Genomic DNA, 25,129 nt, shown 5'->3' with positions numbered 1-25,129 from the left:
GGATGCACAGGGTGGGAAAGGGATGGGGTGGGGTTGCAAACCTGAGGGCCAGAGGAGCCTGATAGGTGAGTTGAAAGTGAAACCGACTGTGCTGGCTACTAAAGTTCTGTGGGTGGAACTTGGCTTGGCTGTTTGGCCCAAGCAGTTCAAGATTTCCAGGCTTTGTGCCTGTCAGTGCGTTTGATTTTTACATCGGGGAAGATGCCTGATGCCTCCACAGAAAAATCACCCCATATGAACAAGGGTCACAGGAGGCTATACTTAGAGCAGGAGGTGGTTGCCAGTGGTGAGGGGGTCTCTGTGTTTCAGGTCACTAATTGATTCAGCAAATCATAAATGTATGTAAGGTGACAACAATGTAAGGTAGAGGAAAACAAAGCAGGAAGAGCCATGCAAAGGCTGGGCTTGCCCTATTTTTAGAGGGAGATCAGAGAAGATCTCTAATGTGATATTTGAGCAGAGACCTGAACAGAGTGAGGGAGCAAGCCACATAGCTCTCTGGAAGCTGAGCAAGTGCAAAGGTCCTGAGGTAGAATACCTGATGATTTAAAGAAACAGCCAGATAATGGAGTTCCCATCGTGGCTCAGTGGAAACAAATCTGACTAGTATCCATGAGATGCAGGTTCAATGCGTGGCCTCACTTAGTGGGTTAAGGATCCAGCATTGCCCTGAGCTGTGGTGTAGGTCACAGACGAAGCTCTGATCTGGTGTTGCTGTGGCTGTGGCTGTGGTGTAGGCCAGTGGCTACAGCTCCAATTCGACTCCTAGCCTGGGAACCTCTGTATGCTGTGGGTGCAGCCCTAAAAGGACAAAAAGAGAAAAAAGAAAAGAAAAGGAAAAAGAAACAACCAGACAGAGTTCTCGTTGTGGCTTAGTGGTAATGAACCCAATTAGTATACATGAGCATGCTGGTTCAATCTCTGGCCTCTCTCAGTGGGTTAAGATTCTGGCGTTGCTGTGAGCTGTGGTGTATGTCACAGATGAGGCTTGGATCCCGAGTTGCTGTGGCTGTGGTATAGACTGGCAGCTGTAGCTCCAGTTTGACTCCTAGTCTGGGAACCTCCATATGCCGCAGCCAAAAAAAAAAAATTAAGAAACAGCCAGAGGGAGTGTCTGTCATGGCTCAGTGGTGAACGAACCTGACTAGTGTCCATGAGGACTCGGGTTCAATCCCTGGCCTCACTCAGTGGGTTGAGGATCTGGCGCTGCCGTAATCTGTGGTGTGGGTCGAAGACGTGGCTCGGATCCCTCGTTGCTATGGCTCTGGCATAGGCCGGCAGCTGTAGCTCTGATTCCGCCCCTAGCCTGGCAACCTCCATATGCCGCCAGTGCTGCCCTAAAACACAAAAAGACAAAAAAAAAAAAAAAAAAAAAAGAGAGAGAGAAAGAAAGAAACAGCCAGAGGACCATAGGGCTGGAGCCGAGTGAAGGAGGGGAAGAGTGGTTGACAAAGACAGAGAAGAGCAAGAGTTCCAGTCGTGGTGCAGTGGGTTAACAAATCTGACGAGGAGCCATGAGGTTGCGGGTTCGATCCCTGCCCCTGCTCAGTGGGTTAACAAATCTGACGAGGAGCCATGAGGTTGCGGGTTCGATCCCTGCCCCTGCTCAGTGGGTTAACTGTAAGCGTTGCCATGCGCTGTGGTGTAGGTTGCAGACACGGCTCAGATCCCACATTGACTGTGGCTCTGGCGTAGGCCGGGGGCTGCAGCTCCAATTAGACCCCTAGCCTGGGAATCTCCATATGCCGCAGGAGCTGCCCTAGAAAAGGCAAAAAAAAAAAAAAAAGACAGAGAAGAGCAGGGGCCAGATGATGGTGCGGAGGATGTCAGAGACTGTTCATGTGATTCAGGGTCCCAGGGTGTCTAAGGGGACACCCTTTCAAAACTGTACTAACTCGAAGTGTCTGGGGTTAGAAAAAATATAGGTTTGTTCTAGATGACAAGTGGCCATTGTGCTCTGGCCTGGCGTTGTAAGTTCGCTTTCTCCATCTTTCTAATGACCCTCGATGGAATAAGTGCAGAAAGGGCAGCCTTAGAGCATTGTAGTTAAATCAAGTCATGCCACGGCTTCCTGGTTGTGAGAACTTGGACGAGGGACCCTTTCCCACCTCCGTTTCCTCGTCTGTGAAATAGGCTTGTTGGGCCAAAGGCGAGGTCATGCACCGAAGCGCTAGCGCGCTAGTTGGCATATACTGAGTCCTCAGTAGATAGCCAGCAAGCCTGCGGATGGCAGTGACCATGGGGAGGGAGTGTTTGCATGTGTCTGCCCTCAAAGCCTTTCTTTTTAGCACCAGCTGATGATGTCACCAGCTCTTGGCTGCCTCCCTGAACTAGGAGAATTTCAGTGAATGGTGGGGGAGACAGTGGGAATGGTGGTTGCATATCCCTCTTATGGTAGCTTGGTCCTGACTTTTTTGACACCAGGAGAAGGTTATAGGGGTCTTTTCTTTTTTAAAGGCCCAGCAGATCCCCATTCTGCCACATAACATAAGCCAAATGATGGGGTTGGAATAAATATGACATGTGGCGGGGGGCGGTGGCTGACCTGCTGATGGAGGCTGCTGATCTTCGAAGCACCCAGCAGAGGCTGAGATTTTGCAGCCTGCCTTATAGGGAGTGGAACAATGGTTGATCTCTCTCTTCAACCCCCAAGCCTGGACTGTGTCATCAGACCTGGGTCATAAGCTGAGCAGGGCAGCTGGGCCAGAGGATTTGAAAATGAAAAGTCAGAGCGCTCCGATGCTGAGAGCCAGGGTGCTGGAGCCACTTGCTGTGGGTAGAGCCTCGGACTGGTCATCTGGGGACCTGGGTTCAAGCCCTGCTCTGCTACTGCTTCATTGTGTGAACTAGAGCAAGTCGGGTCCCCTGTCTGGGCCTCCGTTTTCCTGTCTCTGCTCTCACTGAAGGCTGTTTGGGAGGATGAAGCGAGATGCAGGTTTTGAAAGAATTCGGTATACTCCAAAGCTCTCTACAAGGTCAAAACCAGGAGCGTTCCCTGGTGGTCTAGCGGCTGGGACTCGGCGCTCTCACTGCTGCAGCCCAGGTTCAGTCCCTGGTCTGGAACAGATCCCACATCAAGCTGCTGCACACAACAACCAAAAAATTTAAATTAAAAAAAAAAAAAGATTAAAAAAAAAAGGTAAAAGGAGTTCCCATCATGGCATGGCAGAAATGAATCCGACTAGGAACCATGAGGTGGCAGGTTTAATCCCTGGCCTCGCTCAGTGGATTAAGGGTCTGGTGTTGCTGTGAGCTGTGGTATAGGCCGGCAGCTGGAGCCCCAATTCGACCCCTAGCCTGGGAACCTCCATATGCTGCGAATGCAGCCCTAAAAAGCAAAAATAAAAAGTGAAAACAGGTATTGTTCTTAGGATTCTGCAGACATGATTTGGGCAGAGAGCTTCAGGACCTCCGCTGTTCTTTACTCCTGAAATGCAAGTTCAAAGATCCCTATTGGGTGCGTTTCCTTTGAGACCAACATCCCATATCTGATTCAGTCACTGGAGCTGATTTTCCAGCTTCAGAAATGAACAGAAGGGTCTCTCCAAGCATTGTTTGTAGGCAGTCACTCCATAACTGTTGGTTGCCACCTTCTTGCCATTATTTCATGGCGTCTCCTTGGCAAGCTCAGGTGGTCAGTGCTGTTGACAACCTCTTGACAGGTGAGGACCTTGGTGGATATTGAGGCTGGTAAATATTGCCTGGGGGAGTTCCCTTCGTGGCTCAGTGGTTAAGGAACCCGACTAGGATCCACGAGGATGCGGGTTTGATCCCTGGCCTCGCTTAGTGGGTTAAGGATCCGGCGTTGCTGTGAGCTGTGGTGTAGGTCTCAGATGTGACTCAGATCTGATGTTGCCGTGCCTGTGGTCTAGGCTGGGGGCTGTAGCTCCAATTCAACCCCGAGCCTGGGAACCTCTATATGCTGTGGGTGCGTCCCTGAAAAAAAAAATATTGCCTGGGGACCTCATGGAGCGGAAGCTCCACCCTCAACCAACCAGTCATGTGCTCACTGTGTCATGGAGACCCCATGGGCCACACCGGGTCCCTTCCTCACGAAGCTTCTGGCACAGTGGTTAGAAAGTGGTGTGTGCCCATAGGACAGTTACAGCGATGCCTAATCATCCGTGCTCAGTGCCCAAGGACACTCCGGGTGGTGAGCAGGCAGTGTGGACTCAGGCTGCAGAAGCGAGAGCTGAGGCTTGGAGCACGGTTCCTGCGTGTAGCACGATGGTAGAGAGAGCCAGGCACTTACTGGGGTACTTTGGGCGTGTCATTGCACCTCTTTGAACTGTAGTCATCCAGAAAACAAAACAATATGTCCTTATAGGTTATTTGTGGCTCCAGTGAGAATATGCATGGAAAGCTCAAAATTCTGGGTCTTGAACTCCCGAATGCATGTATACATGTTGATATGTCCAATCATGTCACCTCTGAGCCTTGGCTGTCTCCACTCTAAGTTGTGAATTGTAACTCCTGCCCCCTGTGGTTGTTGGGAGAATTGAAGGGGTTCGTGCGTGTGGCGTTCTCAGCAGAGGTCTTGGAAACTGGAGCTTGGTATGGCTGTGATGACCGCGAGCCTGGAACCCCGGAGTCCTCAAGGCCCCTCTGCCTCCAGGGGGCACCAGCGAGCGATGATCCCATTCCTCTCCAGTCCATTTCCACACCTTCCTGACCTTACCCACCCTGTAAATTAGTCTCTGCAGGTCGTTCACCCCAGGGATGCCCCCAATTATCACTTGCACCCCTGCCCCCAGGGGGACCCCTGGCACTTGCCCTGACTCCCTTCATAGCAGCCTCCCACTCCCTCTCCTGTGAGCCACTCCCTCCTGGAAAGCTTCCAGCCTCTGTAAATAGGACATTTGTTTGGGTCCCCCCCCGCCGCCCCCCCCGCAGCTCCTGCGTTAATATTTCACAAGTTGGGCGCTGCTCCAAGGCTCAGAGCTTCGGGCTCCCCCAGCCTCTCCGTTGGCTGGGTGTCAGGACGCTGGCAGGGTCCCATGCTCCCTCCTCTGGACCCCAGATTCTCTCTCCCCGCCTTGGATGGACAGAAGACACAAATGGTCTGGTGAGAAGCATGGGTTTGGTTTAGGACTGCCTCCCAGCCTTGTGCGATCGCAGCCCAGCCTCAGGGCCTTCATCAGAAAGCGGGCAGCAGTCTCTAGCTCACGGGGTTTTAGTGTGGGAACTCGAGCAAAAGCAAACCTTTATTCTGTCACATGCCAGGCACTGGCCGGTCCCCAAGGATCCAGGAGTGTGGAAGCAGAACCGGTTCCTGTCCTCCTGGAGCGCATGGGCCCGGTGGGGGAGGGGCCATTAGCCAAACTCTTAACACACGTGATGAATTAGCCACAAGGGCAGGATCCTAGGGAATGTCGCTTGTCGGTTGAGAAAGAGAAGATAGGAAATAAAGCCATAAGGAGCTCAGGCCACGACTAGAAGCAACCAATTGGGGGCAGCAGCAGCTGCTGTCTCCCCACTGCTTCCACCCCCAGGATGTCATGGCTCGTGATGGATCCACTCAAGAGACAGGACAGAGAAGGGCCCAGGGTGCCTCCTACTATGTGGTGTGGTGTTGTAATCAGAGTTTCCTCTGTCTCCAGCTGCTAGAATCCCAGATGGCCGGTGCCTGCCACAAGAATGAGGAGCCCTAGGGGTGGCTGCCTCTGGCCGGTGCCAGACTGCAGCTGGAAGGGACACAGGTGGCTGGGTGCTCCAGCCCCCAGGCCTCTCTGCCTCGGTGCCAGGACGGATGGCTCCTTCCTCCTCCAGCTCACTCCAGCCCCCGGCAGCACTGCCAAAGGGCGCCATCTGCCTGGTTTGTCTTTTGGAGGCTTTTGGTGGCGTGGTGGCTGGCAGGCTGGTGTTTCTTCCCACTGGGGAGGAGGGTGAGGGCAGAGCAGCTGCCTGAGTGAATGGGCTCATCCTCCAGAAAGAGCATAGCCCCTGGGGCTCTCTCATCCAGAGTGGTGAGGGTTCTGCAGTGGCCTCTGGGTGCCTGGGCCTGGCGGGCAGAGAGAGCAGGCCTTGCCTCTGGGGGTCCGTGCACTTGATGAAACCCTCCACTGTGTCCAGCCCACCCGGGCTGTGCAGCCCCTCCTCACTTCAGCAGACAGGCGTGGAATTGAGCCCATGGTGCCCATGTCCCGCACCCTCCGCCCTTTCAGCCTGTGAGCGCCTTATCCTTCTTCCTGGAACGCCTTCCCCTTCTCTCCCCGCCACCACAGTGAACTATGACTCATCTTTTGGGTTGAAGCTGAAATGTCACTTCCAAAGACACCTGCCCTGACTCCCCAGTCCAGGGCGCATCCCCCGCCGCGGGCCCCTGGTAGCACCCTCTCCTTCAGAGCACTGGTCGCAGTTCCACGGCATGGGCTTATGTGCTTCTTAAGTGGATGTCTGTCTCCCTCCATGGCCAAGGTGCTTCCCCAGGGCAAAGACCTTGTCTGGTTTTGCTCAATAGACAGGAACCCTGGGCTAAATACGGGGCTGCCGCCAGAGGAGACAGCCCTCGTGGAGCTGGCCATCTGGCAGGGAAGCCGGCTCATTAAACCAGAATCAGTACAGAATGGTAGTTGTTCTGGCAGGGCCTGTGGCGGCACTCCGCAGGAGCACCCTGGCGGATCAGGGAAGGCTTCTCGGAGGAAGTGATGTGGATGCTGAGGCCAGAGGGCACGTAGGCATCAGGAGAGGTCAAAGGTAGGGTGGACTGAGTGCTTGCGCAGTGCTTCCTGGAGAAGAGACACGAATGCGTTGGAGTGGGGGTGGAAGCAGTTTTCCAAGTAGCAAGGGGAATCATTAGTTGAATTTGGATGTTGAAAGAAAAGAAAATAGACTGAGCAAAGGTCAGAAGGTGACCTTGGGCTTTCTGGCCGGTTGCCAGTACAACGAAGGAGGCTTGTTTGGCTGGAACAGGGAGGCAGCGGGCAGGACTAGCTGCAGGGCTGGTTCTAATTCTGGAGGCTTGGAGTGGCCGCTTGAAGAGACTGGACTCAGTGGTTTCCAGCAGCAGGGTGGTGTCCCCTCTGGGTCCAGCTTCCCAGGCCAGAGAGGCCGCTGCGCTCTTGAAGATCTGAAAGTGAGTGGAGGCAAAGGGAGGCCTGTCCAGGGCCCAGGCGGCCAGTTTATCGTGCTTTTCCAGCGGGACAGCTGGCGGCCTGCGGGGCAAGGCCTGGGAGCTGGGCAAGAACAGCCCTGCTCTGTGGACCAGGGCAGGAGAGGTGGGAGGAGGGGACGATGACGTTGAAAGCTGCCTCTTACTGCGCAGTTTCCGTGCGCCAGGCTGTGTGCTAAGCCCTTTCTGTGTGGTTCTGTGCAGTCTGCACACGGCGTTCTCTATTTTAGAGAAGGAACTGAGGCACAGAGAGGTGCAGACACAGGCCCATGCTCGCCGGCTCTCAAGCAGCAGCCTTGAGACTTCAGGCTGGGTTGGCCTGACCTCAGAGCTCTCAGAGCGTGGTCTCCGGCGTGTGGTGGTGCCAGGACTTAGAGCTGGCAATTCCAGAGGGCACGGTGTCCCGTGGCTGCCCACTCAGTTCCCTGCGCAGCCTGGGAGGCTCAGATGTGGACACGGAGGCTCTGAGAGGCCAGGGGCAGTGCTGGGCCCTAGCCTCTGCCTTCAGAACCCTCCAAGGGACGCGGTCCATCTCCCAGTTCGCACAAAATAGCCCCTCTCTCTGAGCTTGAGTTTCCTCATCTGTAAGATGGGTTCATAATCACCACTTGTCGTGCGCTTAGTTGTGTCAAGCCTGAGACAAAATGGGGAATTGCTGTCCCCCATTTTCTGGATGAGGAAACTGAGGTCCAAAGAAGTTAAATAATTTACCAGCAAACTGTGGACCTGGGTTGAAACAAACCTGTCTAACCACAGAGCCTTTACTCAAAAAAACCCCACCATTGAAGGATAATATAGACAAGAAAAGGCCCCCAAGGCGTGAGCAGTTTGATGAATTTCCACAGGTGAACTTTCTAATTACTGCCTCTCAGCCAAGGCACTCACTACCCTGACTTCTAGATTCATTTGGCCTATTTTTTTCACCTTTCTGATGTCGGCTGTGTTAGGAAAATGGTTTAGGACTAATTCCTGACTGTCCTTGGGTCTATAAATGGTTGACCATGTTCCATCTCATTCACCCAACTTGCCTGTGAAGGTTCAGTCTTCATCCTCTGTCAGCATCAGTTAGCTGAACCCCGAACCCTTCTGAAGGTGGACCGCTTTGGGGTCCAGGCCGTTTTCTTAACTTTTGGTTGGATTACAACATACATTTTTTTTCCATTTTTTTTTATTACTCAAATGAATTTATCACATCTGTCGTTGTATAATGATCATAACAATCTGATTTCACAGGATTTCCATCCCACAGCCCAGGCACATCCCCCGCCCCCCAAACTGTCTCCTCTGGAGACCATAAGTTTTTCAATGTCTGTGAGTCAGCATCTGTTCTGCAAAGAAGTTCAGTCTGTCCTTTTTTCAGATTCCACATGTCAGTGAAAGCATTGGATGTTGGTGTCTCATTGGATGGCTGACTTCACTTAGCATGATAGTTTCCAGGTCCATCCATGTTGCTAAAAATGCTGGTATTTCATTCCTTTTAATGGCTGAGTAATATTCCATTGAGTATATGTACCACATCTTCTGGGTCCACTCCTCTGTCGATGGACATTTAGGTTGTTTCCACGTTTTGGCTATTGTAAATAGTGCTGCAATGAACATTGGAGTACATGTGTCTTTGCGAGTCGTGGTTTTCTCTGGATAGATGCCCAGGAGTGGGATTGCTGGATCCAATGGTAGTTCTATGTTTAGTTTTCTGAGGAATCTCCATCCTGCTTTCCACAGTGGTTGCACCAATTTACAATCCCACCAACAGTGTACTAGGGTTTCTTTTTCTCCACACCCTCTCCAGCATTTGTACAACATACATTTTAAAAAGTGCACACGTCATGAGACACAGCTCCCTGATCAAATATTCACAGAGTGCACACACCTACATGCCCAGCCCTCAGATAAGGGACTAGACGCCTCCCAGCACCCCACCAAACCCCCAAAGCAACCACAGTCCTGACTTCTGCCACCACAGATTAGATTCCCTGGGGGTTTTTTGTTTGTTTGTTTTTTGCTTTTTTGCTTTTTAGGGTCGCATCCGAGGCAGGTGGAAGTCCCCAGGCTAGGGGTTGAAATCGGAGCTGTCGCTGCCAGCCTACACCACAGCCACAGCAACACAGGATCCAAAGTCACGTCTGTGACCTCCACCACAGCTCACAACAACGCCGGATCCTTAACCCACTGAACTAGGCCAGGGATCGAACCCTCATCCTCATGGATAATAGTCGGATTCATAACCCGCTGAGCCACAGTGGGGACTCCTAAGATTTTCCCGTTTTTTAACTTGAGGTGGTAACATGAGTATACACTCTTCAGCGTCTGGCTCCTTTCACTAAACGTTAGGTTCCACCAAGCTGTCGAGAGGCCGTGCGATCCCATTGCTGTGTGGTGTTTCATTGGTGTATGGACTGCATGTTCATTCTCTGGGCGGGGGACATTCTAGTTCTGTTTTTGTCGTCATTGTTGTTTGTTTTTTTTCATGGCCGCACCTGCAGCATGTGGAAGTTCCTAGGCTAGGAGTCGAATTGGAGCTGCAGCTGCTGGCCTACAGCAACACCAGATCCAAGCCTCATCTACAGCCTACTCTGCAGCTTCAGCAACTCTGGATCCTTAACCCACTGAGTGAGGCCAGGGATCCAACCCACACCTTGAGGACACTATATCGGGTTCTTAAACCTGCTGAGCCACAGCGGGGAACTTCCGGGCACATGGAGGTTCCCAGGCTAGGGGTCGAATCAGAGCTACACCTGCCGGCCTACGCCACAGCCACAGCCATGTGGCATCCGAGCCCCGTCTGCCATCTACACCACAGCTCACGGCATCGCGGATCCTTAACCCACTGAGCAAGGCCAGGGATTGAACCTGCAACCTCATGGTTCCTAGTCGGATTTGTTTCCACTGCGCCATGAAGGGAAGGCCTGCCCGAATTCTTGCCAGTGGAGCCGTTCCAGTGGGAGCAGAATGGCCTCTCATTGTGGTTTTGCTGATACTGGTGGAGCTGAACCCTTTCCCTTATGTTTATTGCTGCCTCATCCTTTATGAAACGTCTCTTCACATCCTTGGCCTGTTTTTTCATTGGATGCTATGTCCTGATCTCTAGAAGTTGTTTATATATATATTCTGAAAAGGAGTCCCGTATTGGATATATTATTGGAACCATCTTCCAGTCGGCGGCTGGCCCTTTCTCTTTGTTAGTGGTACCTTTTGATGAAGAGAGTCTAACATTTTGAGGCAGTCCAATTTCTCAATTCCTCTTTATGGTTTTTTTTGGTGACCTAGTTAAGACATTTTTGCCTACCCTGAGGTCATAAAGGTATACTTCCAGAATTCCCATCGTGGCTCAGTGGTAACTAATCCGACTAGTATCCACGAGGATTCAGGTTCAATCCTTGGCCCCACTCAGTGGGTTAAGGATCTGGCGTTGCTGTGAGCTGTGGTGTAGGTCGCAGACGCGGCTCGGATCAGACATTGCCGTGACTGTGGTGTAGGCCTGTGGCTACAGCTCCAGTTCGACCCCTAGCCTGGGAATTTCCATGCGCCACGGGTGCAGCCCTAAAAACAAAAACAAACAGATATACTCCTATGTTTTCTTTTAGAAGCCTACTTTTTTGCCTTGCACATACAGGTCTGTGGTCCATCTCAAATTAATTTTTGTGTATGGATGTTCTGTGGTGCAGCGGGTTACGTATCTGGCCTTGTCACTGCAGTGGCCTCAGGTGCTGCCATGGCACGGGTGCGGTCCCTGGCCTGGGTTTGTGTCTGATGAATGAAGGCTCTTCACGTCATTGCAGATCAGTTTATCATTTTTCCCTTGTGAGTCCTACTTAAGAAATCTTTACCTCAAGGTCCTTAAATACTAGGAGACTTCATTTTTTTTTTTTTTTTTTTGGTCTTGTTGCCTTTTGAGGGCCGCTCCCACTGCATATGGAGGTTCCCAGGCTAGGGGTTCGAATCAGAGCTGTAGCCACCAGCCTACGCCAGAGCCACAGCAACTCGGCATCCAAGCCATGTCTGCAACCTACACCACAGCTCACGGCAACGCCGGATCCTTAACCCACGGAGCAAGGGCAGGGATCAGACCTGCAACCTCATGGTTCCTAGTCGGATTCATGCCACAACAGAAACTCCTTCACTTGTTTTAATTGAGGTATCGATGTATAATATTATATAAGTTACAGGTGAACAACATAGTGGTTCAAAGTTTTTAAAGGTTACATTCCGTTTCTAGTTATTATAAAATATTGGCTTTATTCCCTGTGTTGCATCCTTACAGATTATTTCTTTCGAATATAATAATTGTACCTTTTAATTCCCCACACTGTCGTGCCCCTCCCTCTTTCCTCTATAGTTTATTTCTGTATCTGTGAGTCTGCTTCTTTTTTGTTATATTCACTAATGTGTGTTTTTTTTATTAAAAATTTTTTTTTTGTCTTTTTAGGGCCACACCCACAGCATATGGAGGTTCCCAGGCTAGGGGGCGAATCAGAGCTATAGCTGCCAGCCTACACCAGAGGCACAGCAACACAGGATCCAAGCCGCATCTGTGACCTACACCACAGCTCACGGCAATGCCAGATGCTTAACCCACTGAACGAGACCAGGGATTGAACCCGCGTCCTCAAGGATGCTAGTCAGATTCTTTTCCGCTGAGCCATGACGGGAACTCTTTTTTTTTTCTTTTTTTTTTTAATTGTTAACTTTAACAATTAAAGTTAACAATTTTTGTTTTGTCTTTTTAGGGCCACACCTGTAGCATATGGAAGTTCCCAGGCTAGGGGTCAAATCTATTCATCAGTTGTTGGACATTTGAATTATTTCCATTTGGGGCTATTAGAAATAATACTGGAATTCCTGATATGGCTCAGCGGAAACGAATCCGACTAGCATCCATGAGGATGCAAGTCAATCCCGGCCTTGCTCAGTGGGTTAAGGATCTGGCGTTGCTGTGAGCTGTGGTGTAGGTTGCAGACGCAGCTCAGATCCTGCATTGCCATGGCTGTGGTGTAGGCCGGCAGCTGCAGCTCCAATTAGACCCCTAGCCTGGGAACCTCCATATGCTATGGGTGCAGGCCTTAAAAAAAAAAAAAAAAAAAATATATATACACACACACACACACACACACACACACACATATATAGACACACACACAATATATGTATACACATATATATAGAAAGAGAGAGACATAATACTGATGGGAGTACGTGTAGTAGCTCACTGTTAACTAACCTGACTAGTATCCGTGAGGACACGGGTTTGATCCCTGGCCTTGCTCAGTGAGTTAAGGATCTGGCGTTGCAGTGGCCGTGGTGTAGGCCGGCAGAAAAAGAAAAAGAAATGATAGTGCTATGAACATTAATGTACAACTTTTATGTGGATGTGTATTTTCATTTCTCTCGGGAGGAACCTTCATTCTTAACCAGATACAGTGAGATTTGGTGATGACAATCTGTAGAGCCCTGGCACTAAGTGTTCAGACAGCGACGGCTACAGATGAGGCTAGAGAGCAACAGATACCCCAGTGCAGCTGTTAACGAAAGCCCAGGCACCGGGTCCCCAGGGCACACTAAGCCCACAGGCACTGGAAAGGCCTGGAAATGCGTAGACAAGGCCCCCTTCTCTCTGCAGGTCGAATCACGCAGCGACAGCAGCACAGCCGGGCAGGGCAGGGAAGGGAGGTGCCAGGAGTCCCAGGCCCTGACCCCATAAGCTGCCGTTGTGCACGTGCCATCCAGGGCCTCGGTTTGACTACTCGGAGAGGGAACCTCGGGCACATGGTGGCTCTGGCCCATGTGCGTGGCTCACTTTGCCTCTTCCCTGTTCCCCAGGCTGTGGCTCTGCCAATGATCCTGTGAGTGTTGCAGAGGCACCGTTGCCCCTGGGGGCCCCTGTCCCGGAGTGGCCCACTGCCTGCTCCCAGCATGGCGTCCGACACCCCCGAGTCCCTGATGGCCCTCTGCACCGACTTCTGCCTGCGCAACCTGGACGGCACCCTGGGCTACCTGCTGGACAAGGAGACCCTGCGGCTGCATCCAGACATCTTCCTGCCCAGCGAGATCTGTGACCGGCTCGTCAATGAGTGAGCAGGCCCGGGGCTCGGGGCAGGGGCAGGCTGTCAGCCTGAGTGTGTGTGGAGATTGGGAGCATCGGGTGTGCACTGTGTGGGGGTGTGCACGCATGTGGGATCCTGGGCACAGGATAACACCAGCATCTCCGTAACCGTGAAGTTGTATCACTGGAAAGACCATGTGTGTACACACGTGGGCTTCTGCAGCACAGGGAGGTTTGAGTGTGAAACTGCATGTTTGTGTGACACCTATGAGAGGTTGTAGAAACCTCTTATGTAATATAAATGAAGGGGTTGTGTGCTCTGTGTGTGTGTGTGTGCTCACATGCATGCACACACCTATGAACATGTCTGTGTGTGAACCTGAACCCATACAGGCTTACATCCCAGTGCCAGAATAATGGAGGCATGAGCGGATCAAATTGTTCAGAAACTCTCTATGTGGTTCCTCCAAGTGACACCCCATGAAGAGAGACTCCTAGCAGGATGGAGCCTGACTTCTGGGAATTAGTCCAAGTGCCCAACAGGAAATTGCTAGGTCAAACAGGTGCATATAAAAGTGGAAACCTCAGCGTTCCCTTTGTGGCTTAGTGGGTTAAGAACCTGTGAGGATGCAGGTTTGATCCCTGGCCTCAGTGGGTTAAGAATCTGGCATTGTTGCAAGCTACAGTGTAGTTTGCAGATATGGTTTGAATCCCGTCTTGCTATGGCTGTGGTATAGGCCTGCAGCTGCGGCTCCAATTTGACCCCTAGCCCAGAAGTTTCCATGTGCCGCAGGTGCAGCCGTAAAAAGGAGATTTAAAAAAAGCGGGAACCTGTGTGTGACTTGAAAGCCCAACTTGTCATTATTCTGATCCTCTAATGTGGGTCAGGCACTAGGTTGGACACACTGCAGATCAGAGTTGTGTCCATTTTACAGATAAAGAAAGTGAGGTCTGGGAAAGTCGGCTTAACTTGTGTGAAGTTGCCCAGGTAGTGTGAACAGCCAAGCCCAGATTTCAATTCCAGAGTGTTTGGTTCCACAGCCTTTTCCACCAGGTCAGGATCCTTATATCAGCTGGCATCTCAACAGTTTTCTTGCATGCTGGCCCTGTACCCAGCTGAGAACTCCAAATCCCTCAGCTCAGTCTTCTTGTTGGAAAGGATCCTGGGAGGGACTGATCAATGAACCAGAAGGTGGCTTAAAGATGAGGAGTTCCCATTGTGGCTCAGTGGTTAACGAACCCGACTAGGAAGCATGAGGTTGCAGGTTCGATCCCTGGCCTCACTCAGTGGGTTAAGGATCCAGCATTGCCGTGAGCTGTGGTGTAGGTCGCAGACTCAGCTTGGATCTGATGTTGCTGTCATCAGCTGTTGCTCTGATTGGACCCCTAGCCTGGGAACCTCAGGTTCCCACCACAGGTGTGGCCCTAGAAAAGACCAAAAAAATAAAATAAAATAAAGAAAAGAAATAAAATAAAAGCTAACAGATTTAAAAAAAAAAAAAAAAAAGAACCCAACATAGTGTTGATGAGTATTCAGTTTCAATCGCTGGCCGCTGGCCTTGCTCAGTAGATCTAGTGTTGCTGTGAGCTGTGGTGAAGGTCAGTGATGCAGCTCAGATCTGGCCTTGCTGTGGCTCTGGTATAGGCCAGCAGCAATTCAACCCTGAACCTGGAACTTCCATATGCTGCACATGTGGCCATAAGAAAAAAAAAAAAAATGAGGAGTGTGGACAGGTGTGTGTGTCTGTGTGTGTGTTTTTTTTTTTAACTTTTCAGGACCGCACTCGCGGCATATGGAAGTTCCCAGGTTAGGGTTTGAATTGGAGCTACAGCCACCGGCCTAGGCCACAACCGCAGCCACAGCAATGCCAGATACGAGCTGCATCTGTGACTTACACCACAGCTCGTGGCAATGCTGGATTCTTAACCCACTGAGCGAGACCAGGGATCAAACCCGTAACCTCATGGTTACTAGTTGGATTCATTTCCACTGTGCCACAACAGGAACTCCTTGGACGTGTGTATTTGTTAAGGAAGTGTCTACAGTTTGGGTGGAAGATGCTTGGGATTTGCCACTGATGAGATACCTCTTAAGGAAGTTCCATCATGGTGCAGTGGGTTAAGGATCCAGCGTTGTCACCCCTGTGGCTCAGGTCAAGGCTGTGGTTCAGGGGTTCAGTCCCTGGCCTAGGAGCATCCACATGCCGCAGGTGTGGCCAAAAAGGAGAAAAGAAAAAGAAAAAAAAGAGGCCCCTTCATCGCCAGTTGGTCTGCCTTTGGGCTCCTGGTTCCTAGGGCCACCCTAATCTCACCTGTAGGGTAGTCAGGATCCAGCCAGGTTCTATGAGGAGCAGACGGAGGGTGACGCCGGATGGTCAGAGAAGGCTTCAGAGGCAGGGAGTGCTGGGCCTCCAAGGGAAGGTGAGGGCCCTGCCCTGAGCCAGGCTTCCTCCCTCCCAGGTATGTGGAGCTGGTCAATGCCGCCTGCAACTTTGAGCCCCACGAGAGCTTCTTCAGCCTCTTCTCGGACCCCCGCAGCACCCGCCTCACCCGTATCCACCTCCGAGAGGACCTGGTGCAGGACCAGGACCTGGAAGCCATCCGCAAGCAGGTGAGATGCAGTCACCAGGCACCGGGATGGCTGAGGTGAGGCTGCCCCGAGACGGTCACACGGCGACTGGCACAGGGATCCCGAGGCCCCTCCAGGGCTCTTCTGTTGTGTGGCCCCCTCCCCAAGCCCAGCTCCGGCCCGGGGCCCAGCCTTTGGCCCGGGGCCGGGGGTGGGGACATAGGTGATGACGGGGCTGTGCCCGCCGCCAGGACCTGGTGGAGCTGTACCTGACCAACTGTGAGAAGCTGTCCGCCAAGAGCCTGCAGACGCTCAGGAGCTTCAGCCACACCCTGGTGTCCCTGAGCCTCTTCGGCTGCGCCAACATCTTCTACGAGGAAGAGAACCCGGGCGGCTGTGAAGACGAGTGCCTCGTCAACCCCACGTGCCAGGTGCTGGTCAAGGACTTCACCTTCGAGGGCTTTAGCCGCCTGCGCTTCCTCAACTTGGGCCGCATGATCGACGGGGTCCCCGTGGAGTCCCTGCTGCGGCCGCTGCACTCGCTGGCCGCCTTGGACCTGTCGGGCATTCAGACGAGCGACGCGGCCTTCCTGACCCAGTGGAAGGACAGCCTGGTGTCGCTTGTGCTCTACAACATGGACCTGTCCGACGACCACATCCGCGTCATCGTCCAGCTGCACAAGCTGCGGTGAGCCGGCGGCGGCCCTGCGCGTGCGCGCTGGGGCGGGCGGGGAGGCGGGGGCGGGCCGTCCCAGAAGGTTCCTGAGCCCCCGGCCAGGCAGAAGATGGGGACGGAAGACACAGTTCCCCTTCTTAAACCCACCGTCTAGGCTGGAGCCGGGCTGTTCAGGGCACTGGGTCCCAATAGGTTTTTCTCAGAACACCCTGGAGCGTTTATAGCCGGAGTGAGCCCTCCCCTGCCACGGACTGAAGCAGCAGGGGTCTACGCGGCAGCCCCCCACTTCTGTGTCCAGCTCCTGATGTGTGTCCCCCACCCCAATCTCCAGACACCTGGACATCTCCCGAGACCGCCTCTCCAGCTACTACAAGTTCAAGCTGACCCGCAAGGTGCTGAGCCTCTTTGTGCAGAAGCTGGGGAACCTGATGTCCCTGGACATCTCTGGCCACATGATCCTGGAGAACTGCAGCATCTCCAAGATGGACGAGGAGGCGGGACAGACCAGGTGGGGCCCCGCCTGTCTTGGGTGCTCTCGGGGTGTCACTCAACAAGCATCGGCCGCGGGCCCCTCTGGCACGTGCCAGGCTGGGCGCCAGAGATAAAGAACCGAATCAGGCCCCCTCGAGTCCATATGAGCTAGTGGGGCCAGACAAGTCGTTAGTGGGGCTGCGGTAGGGGAAGCAAAGAGCTCTGGGGTTGCCCTAAGGATCAGGAAGGAGGGAGAATGGCTTCCAGGCTGTGCCAAAAGCTCATTGTGAGTTTGCCAGAGGAAGGGTGTTTTAGCAGAGGGAACAGCATGTGCAAAGGCAGGGGGTACAAGCCCCAGGAGTGACTGGGAAATTACAGCACTCAGACTGGCTGGAGATGGTGTGGTGGTGTTAGGGTGAGGCCGGTAGGAAGGAACCAGTTAGGCTGGTCTCCAGGTTACTGGTTGAGAGATCTGAACTGAACCCATGCAGCTGATGGTGGACTGGAGCAGGGTTTGGTTGACAGGCACTCCCCTTCCCGAGGGTGGTGACACATCCTCGTTAGAATGGCAGGCAGGACTTTCCAGAGATGGCTGCAACAGTATCTCCCGTCCCACGGGTTCTGCAGTGTAACGTGTCTCCCTTCCATCAAGAGCTGGGGGTCCGTGTCAGTCCCCTGCCCTTGAGAAAAAAGGCAAGGTTGGAGGGTGTAGCCGAGGGACCCAAGGAAATGCCTTGCCCTCCCCAGGGAGAGGCCCTCCTTTGCACTGAACCCAGGGCAGCCCTAGGCCCCAGGCCACTGACCCCTGCACGCTCTTCCCTCAGCATCGAGCCTTCCAAGAGCAGCATCATGCCTTTCCGGGCTCTGAAGAGGCCACTGCAGTTCCTCGGGCTCTTTGAGACCTCCCTGTGCCGCCTCACGCACATCCCGGCCTACAAGGTGGGGCGGCGGGGGGCGGGGGGGACCAGGGCCCCGACGATGGGAGGGGGAGGGCTGGCCCGGGGCTAGAGGCGGTGGGTCCCCCCTGCTCCGGGATGTTCTGAGCATGTTCCACCTCCAGGTGAGCGGCGACAAAAATGAGGAGCAGGTGCTGAACGCCATCGAGGCCTACACGGAGCACAGGCCGGAGATCACCTCACGGGCCATCAACCTGCTTTTCGACATCGCACGCATCGAACGCTGCAACCAGCTTCTCCGGGCCCTGAAGGTCAGCCTTCCCCTCCCGCCGTTCCCTCCCCCTGCCCCCTCCGCCACCTCGGGGCCCCGGCGTCCTACTTCCCGAGCCCAGCCCCACCGCGCAGCACCTACTTTGCCCCGAACCATGGCCTGTCCCCCGTTCCCGCTCCCCAGCCTCAGCTTCTGGGGGTGAGCCCTGCCCCAGAGGAGCTGTCCCGGCACAACCTCGACAGGGCTGGCCCACCCCGGCCCTTCTTCTGTCCTTGAACAGCTGGTCATCACGGCCCTCAAGTGCCACAAGTACGACAAGAACATTCAGGTGACAGGCAGCGCCGCCCTCTTCTACCTGACCAACTCCGAGTACCGCTCAGAGCAGAGCGTCAAGCTGCGCCGGCAGGTCATCCAGGTGGTGCTGAATGGCATGGAATCCTACCAGGAGGTGACGGTGAGCCCCTCCCCGCTGCATGCGCTGGCCCAGCCTCCCCCCTTCCTGCTCGCCCTGGACCCCGGCCTGGCCATGTCCCGCCAGCGCCGCGCTTGCTCTCCCGCTCCCTCTGCTGGCTCTGGGCCATCCCCCTGCCCCACAGCATCGCTCCCCGACTCTGGGACCCGGCACTCAGACCCACGTAACCTGGCCAGTCCATGGCCTGCTGCCCCCTCCCCCAGGGACCCTGTCGTCCTGCCTCTGGGCCTTTGCCCGTGCTGACCGCCCAGCCCTGAGGCCCAGTAACACTCTGCTGGGGGGCAGGGTATTTTTTTTCCATAGCTACTTTTATTGTAAACATAGTAAAAAAAAAAAAAAAACAATTTTACTGGAGGAGTTCCCGCTGTGGCTCAGTGGTTAACAAAACTGACTAGTATCCATGAGGCCGTGGGTTTGATCCCTGGCCTAAAAAAGACAAAAAAATTTACTGGAGAAAAATTATAATTACAGATATAAACAAAAGCACCCATAACCCCACCATGCAGAGTTAGCCACCACTAACCCCGTCTGTTGTCCTGCCTTTTTAGTCTGTGCATATTTATTGCGTGAAGGGAGCGTCGTGTGTGTACTGTTGGTGTAATGTGGAGTTTCATTTTAACAGTGTCTTGTGAATGTGAATCTCTCTCAGCTCAACCAACATTTCTACAACAAAGTTTTCAAAGTAATGTGTCTTTTCTGATTAAAGAAGTGAGGTATCTAATGCTTAGAAAACAAATTCAAGTAATACGGAGATGTATGAGCCAGAAAGTGAAAGTTGTTCCAATCCCTGCTCTCCTCCCCCTGGCAGTTGGTTTTAGCGGTTCAGCTTCCTAATTGTTGGTGTCAGCAGAGTGCCCAGCGTCCACATCCAGGGAGAGGCTGCCCTGGTGCTGACTCTGTGCTGGGGCCCAGAGGCCATGGCCAAGCCTCATCCCCACAAATACACAGGCTGTAGTTACTGAGTCAGCCCCACACAGCTGAACATTTAGATTGCTTTTTTTGTTTGTGCTTTTTACGGTGGCACCTGTGGCACATGGAAGTTCCCGGGCCAGGGGCTCCATCGGAGCTGAAGCACCACAGCCACAGCCACATTGGAGCTGAGCCACAACTGCAACCTACGCCAAGCATACAGCAACGCCTGATCCTTAACCCACTACGCGAGGCCAGGGATTGAACCTGCATCCTTGCAGAGACAACATCGGGTCCTTAACCCACTGACCCAACAAAGAGAACGCCTCGATTGCTTTTTATTTTTTGCTATTTCGAATAAGGCTTTGGTGACCACACTTAACTGATGGTCCTTATGAGATGTGTCTCAAAGTAGACCCGTGGGTGTGTGAATCTTTAAAGCATTTGGCCTGTATTCTCAAGTTGTCCTCTAGCGAGGCTCCGGTGGGGAATGCAGCCAGCCCCTTCAAGGATGAGGAGGCCCCCTTTCCCCTGGCCTGCCAACTCCAGAGTTGTTTTTTTGTTGCCTTTTAGGGCTGCACCTGAGGCATATGGAAGTTCCCAGGCTAGGGGTCAAATCAGAGCTGCAGCTGCCAGCCTATGCCACAGGCACAGCAATGCGGGATCCGAGCAGCATGTGCGGCCTACACCACAGCCCACGGCAATACCGCTGAGCAGGGCTAGGCATCGAACCCGCACGCTCGGGGATACTAGTCAGATTTGTTTCCGCTGCACCACCATGGAAACTCCCAACTCCAGACTTCAGACCAACTTTTTCCTACATTGAGATTGATTTTATAATCAGGTAAAAGGAGTGTCTGTTTTAAAAAAAAAAGAAAAGAAGGAAAAGGCTGGGGTTCCCTCATGGCTCAGTGGGTTAAGGATCTGGCATTATCACTGCTGTGGCTCAGATTGCTGCTGTGGCTCGGATTCAACCCCTGGCCTAGGAACTTCTGTGTGCTCTGGGTGCGTGCACCCCCCCCGCACCCCCCCCCAAAAAAAGACTCCCAAACAAACTAAGCAACTCTATCAAAGAAACCAAAATTAAAATAACAAGATACGGCGTTCCTGTCATGGCTCAGAGGAAATGAATCTGACTCACATCCATGAGGACATAGGTTCGATCCCTGGCCTCACTCAGTGGATTAAGGATCTGGCATTGCTGTGGCTGTGGTGTAGGCTGGTGGCTACAGCTCTGATTCAAACCCTAGCCTGGGAACCTCCATATGCTGAGGGTGCAGCCTTAAAAAGACAAAAAGAATAGAAAAGAAAGTAACAAGGTATGACATTTCGTCTTGAGAGCTTGATGTCATCCAGCATTGACAAAGGCGAGGGAAGCACACTCTCCCTTCCCCCTGGTAACAACCGCTTCGAAGGGCATCGGGCAGAACCTGCCAAAACTCTTAACTGCATTTCTCTTTTGGCCTGGGTGTGCCACAGTTAGAAGTGTTCTCAGAGGCAAAAGATATCTATACATCTTCCCTTTCGATTAAATAGAAGTCAGAGGACACCAGAGTGCTTTAGCAGTAGGGGCCTGGACCTGGAAAAGTAACGTAAGATCAACCCACATGATAAGATCTGATGGTAAACCTGGACATGCTCACGTGAAAGGATGGCTGGCCCTGCATGTCGATAAGTGAAGCAAAGTTTGGGACCAATATGGATAAAACCTTTTTTTGCCTCTCTCCCCCAAATATATATTTCTATTTGCATGGTAAAAAAAATCTAGAAAGATCATCGCCCATGTTCTCCACCAAAAAAAAAAAAAAAAAAAACCTAGAAAGGAGTTCCCATTGTGGTGCAGCAAAATCAAATCTGACTCGTATCCATGAGGACTCAGATTCAATCCCTGGCCTCGCTCAGTGGGTTAAGGATCTGGCATTGCCATGAGCTGTGGCGTAGGTTGCAGACACAGCTCTGATCCTGCGTTGCTTCGGCTGTAGTGTAGGCTGGCAGCTGCAGCTCTGATTAGATCCCAAGCCTGTGAAAACCTCCATATGCCTAAGTTGCAGCCCTAAAAAGCAAAAGAAAAAAAAAATCTAGAAAGATGTGATCAAACTTTTAACAGCTATTACTTCTGAAGAATGAAATGAGGGACTTTACCTTTCTGCTCAGATAGTATTATTTGCACTGTTTACAGTGAGTAAGTATTGCTTTTATAATTTAAAATAAATTTTATTTGGAGTTCCTGTCATGGCGCTGTGGTTAACGAATTTGTCTAGGAACCATGAGGTTGCAGGTTCGATCCCTGGCCTTGCTCAGTGGGTGAAGGATCCAGCATTGCCGTGAGCTGTGGTGTAGGTCGCAGATGTGGCCCAGATCCCACGTTGCTGTGGCTGTGGTGTAGGCCAGCAGCTGCAGCTCCAATTAAACCTCTAGCCTGGGAACCTCCATATGCCACGAGAGCGGCCCTAGAAAAGGCAAAACAAAGACCAAATAAAATCAAATAAATTTTTTCTCGAATTACAGAATATGTGTATATTGGGGTGGGGGAAAGGATAGCGTTAACAACCTTATGTAAGTAATGAAGTCTGGTGGATTTCTAACATCTAATGAGAAAGGATGGAAGGAATTCAACTACGAGAAAAGCGTGCTGAGAATACTATGAAAATACTTAAATAACGGAAAGCGAAATTGAAGGTGTGGAGCGCCTCGAACTCTTCCACTGCTGCCGGTGGGAATGAAGACGGGTACAGCTGCCTTGGGAACAGCCTCTCATTACCTGGTAAAGCTGAAGACACGCCCGCCTAGTGACCCAGACGCTCCACACCACGCCTGGGTGTCCGAGAGGAGCCCACACCCGTGGACACTGGGATGCAGGTACAGGACCTTGCCCGAGATAGCCAGACCCTGGTGTCTTCTGAACGTCCGGCCGTGGACTAGATAAATAAACTGGAATTCTGCACTGTAAATGGAGAACATGAATGCATTTCGGCTCCTTTCTTTTTTTTTTTTTTAAATCCCTGGGTGGGCACGAACAGTTCAGCTATTTATGACAACGTAGTTGATCTTGCAAACCTACAGTATAGCAAAAAGCAGCAAGATGCTAGAGCGTCTTTTTTTTTTTTTTTGGCCGTGCCCATGGCATGCAGAAATTCCCTGGCCAGGGACTGAGAACCTGCACCACAGCAGCAACCAGAGCCACAGCAGTGACACCACCAGATCCTTAACCCACTGAGCCATCAGGAAACTCGCGGGTGCTGGCGTCTTGGCCCAGGTGGTGATCACATGGTGTTGAAAACCTCGTTTGCTTTCTAATTATTCATAAAACTGTACCTTTGGGTTTTGTGCACTCTTCTGTATGTTACATTTCACCTTTTTTTTTTTTAATATTTTTTAAAAATTAGTTTTTTTAGTCTCTTCTTCCAGAAAGCCTTCCTGAACCACCACAGCTCTGGATGACCTCAGACCTCTAGGGAGCCCCTGGAGTCTCGCTCCCAAGTCTGACCCTGAGTGTGCTCCCCTTGCCTCCCGGCCCCTCCCAGGTCCAGCGGAACTGCTGCCTGACCTTGTGCAACTTCAGCATCCCCGAGGAGCTGGAGTTCCAGTACCGCCGGGTCAACGAGCTCCTGCTCAGCATCCTCAACCCCACGCGGCAGGACGAGTCCATCCAGCGCATCGCCGTGCACCTGTGCAACGCCCTGGTCTGCCAGGTGGACAATGACCACAAGGAGGCCGTGGGCAAGATGGGCTTCGTGGTGGTGCGTGCGTGTGTGCATGCGGGCTGCCCTCTCTCCTTCGCCCCCACTGCCGCAGGGTGGATTGAGGCTGGACCAAGGGAGGAGTTTCCTGACAGTGAAAGTTATGCCGAGGACCCGCAGATGTGCTCCATCTAGAAGGCTCTGTCGTCCTCTCCCAGCCCCTCCTCCCTCCCATTAGCCCCGTTGAGCACGTAGGTCCTGCCTCCCCAGGCCAGGAGCCCCCAGCATGTCTTCCCACCAGGGATTAAATCGTACCCCTGGGATCATGTGTTTAGTGCTGGCTTCCCCGCTGGTGTGAGCCCCACAGGGAAAGCTGCCAGGCTTGTTCCTTCCATCACTTCCTAGCACAGGGTTGGGTGTGCCCTGGGGAGATGATAGATGTCTGCTGAAGAAAGGAAAGAATGAGGAAGGCACATCCGATCTCCTCCTCTCGTTTGGGGCCATGCCCGCAGCCACATCGGGGCCCGGGTCGGGCCAGAACTAGCACCCAGGCCTCCTGATGCCAAGTGCCAGGTCTCTGCAGTGTACTTCTTCCAGCAGCCTCCCCAGTAGATAGGCAGACTTGGCCTTGTCAGGAGGTCGTCACAGGGTAGAGTTGCTGCCTCCTCTTGCCATCTTGGTTGTGGGGGGACGTGGTAGCTCTTGAAGCCCTGGCCCCCCTCAAGTTCTCTTCTCTGCCCCCAGACCATGCTGAAGCTCATCCAGAAGAAGCTGCTGGACAAGATAGTAAGTTGAGTCTTCATGGAGCCACCTCGGCCCTCCCCTAGCCTGAGGGCACGGGTTGGCCCCTGGGGGGGAGGTCCGCATTGTCAGGGGGCCCCCTGACCGGGTGCCGGGAGTCTGCGGGGCCCGTCCAGGCGGCGCCGTGCTGAGCCCTGCCCGCCTTCAGTGTGACCAGGTGATGGAGTTCTCCTGGAGCGCCCTGTGGAACATCACGGACGAGACGCCCGACAACTGCGAGATGTTCCTCAACTTCAATGGCATGAAGCTCTTCCTGGACTGCCTGAAGGTGGCGCCAGCTCCCCCACCCGCCCCTCGGCCCCCCGCCAGCTGACTCCATCAGCAGAAGGGCAGCGGGGCCAACCCACAGGCCCACCGGCCCAGGATGGCGGCTCACGGGAGCCCCGGGGTTCTGCCCTGACCCTGCCTCCCAGGAGAACCCCGCCCGTCCTTCCAGCAGTGATTCCTCAGACTGCCCCGTGTCCCCCTGGGGTCCACGGGGGTTTCAGCTGGACCGAGTCTGTCCAGTGGGCTGGTCTGTTCATCATAAAATTCATTCTTTGTTTTCTTGCCCTGATCTCCAAAAGGATTCCCTTAGACGAAGCTTTTGAGCTTTGGCAAATAGATGTTTGTCCCGTTCATACTTTCATAGGTTAGATCTCAGCCTTTGATTTTGATTTTGATTTTGTGGCAGGGAGCCCCATTTTACCCCTTGTGGGGCGTGCCCAGCACTGTCCCAGGGGCACTGGGAGGTAGGAGGGCAGCATACTGCACCCCTGTTTGTCCAGCTGAAATGGCCAGACAGATGTTCATAAAGCTTCTAGGTTATCAACACCCGACACTCAGTAAGTACTAATTGATATAGCCCCAATGGCTCTCATTTTGCCAGGAGTTCCCAGAGAAGCAGGAACTGCATCGGAATATGCTGGGACTCTTGGGGAACGTAGCCGAGGTGAAGGAGCTACGGCCCCAGCTGATGACTTCCCAGTTCATCAGTGTCTTTAGGTTGGTACTTCTTTCTCTTTTTGCCTTGGCTACCAGGATGCTAAGAGCTCTAGTCAGTGCTCATTGCAACAACTGTTCTGTTATAATTGTTGCCTTCACTCTATGATGCACTTTCTTACCCTTTCAGCCCTTCTTAAATGGTCCTCTTATAGCTATATCTGACCTTAAGCAACCCCAAATCCCTTTCAGAAGTCATCTGGGTGGGCATTTTAAGCAGTAAAGAAATCAGTAGTACCTCTGGCATCTGGT

At 52.8% G+C, this 25,129-nt stretch overlaps 1 protein-coding gene across 4 annotated transcripts in view; it reads left to right on the top strand.

The window, feature by feature from the left end:
• ZER1 (zyg-11 related cell cycle regulator) overlaps positions 1-25,129 on the top strand; it is a 33,196-nt gene that overhangs the window by 702 nt on the left and 7,365 nt on the right. Inside the window, exons 1-12 of one of the 4 annotated variants that reach the window (XM_021072684.2) lie at positions 4,956-5,065; positions 12,929-13,179; positions 15,612-15,762; positions 15,972-16,408; positions 16,728-16,904; positions 17,692-17,806; positions 17,928-18,074; positions 18,315-18,488; positions 22,940-23,155; positions 23,840-23,881; positions 24,045-24,164; positions 24,765-24,880. In XM_021072684.2, the coding sequence (XP_020928343.1) occupies positions 13,022-13,179; positions 15,612-15,762; positions 15,972-16,408; positions 16,728-16,904; positions 17,692-17,806; positions 17,928-18,074; positions 18,315-18,488; positions 22,940-23,155; positions 23,840-23,881; positions 24,045-24,164; positions 24,765-24,880 (1,853 nt within the window). In that variant the 5' untranslated portion in view covers positions 4,956-5,065; positions 12,929-13,021. 4 annotated transcript variants of the gene reach the window in all.

The sequence above is a fragment of the Sus scrofa genome, chromosome 1 (assembly GCF_054392235.1).
Source record: "Sus scrofa isolate SSC_HxYL_T2T_F1_AM1 chromosome 1, Sscrofa_HxYL_maternal_Yorkshire_Landrace_v2.0, whole genome shotgun sequence".
Lineage (NCBI taxonomy): Eukaryota > Metazoa > Chordata > Mammalia > Artiodactyla > Suidae > Sus > Sus scrofa.
The sequence above is the reverse complement of the archived record's forward strand: the minus strand, read 5'-3'. Positions and strand labels throughout refer to the sequence as shown.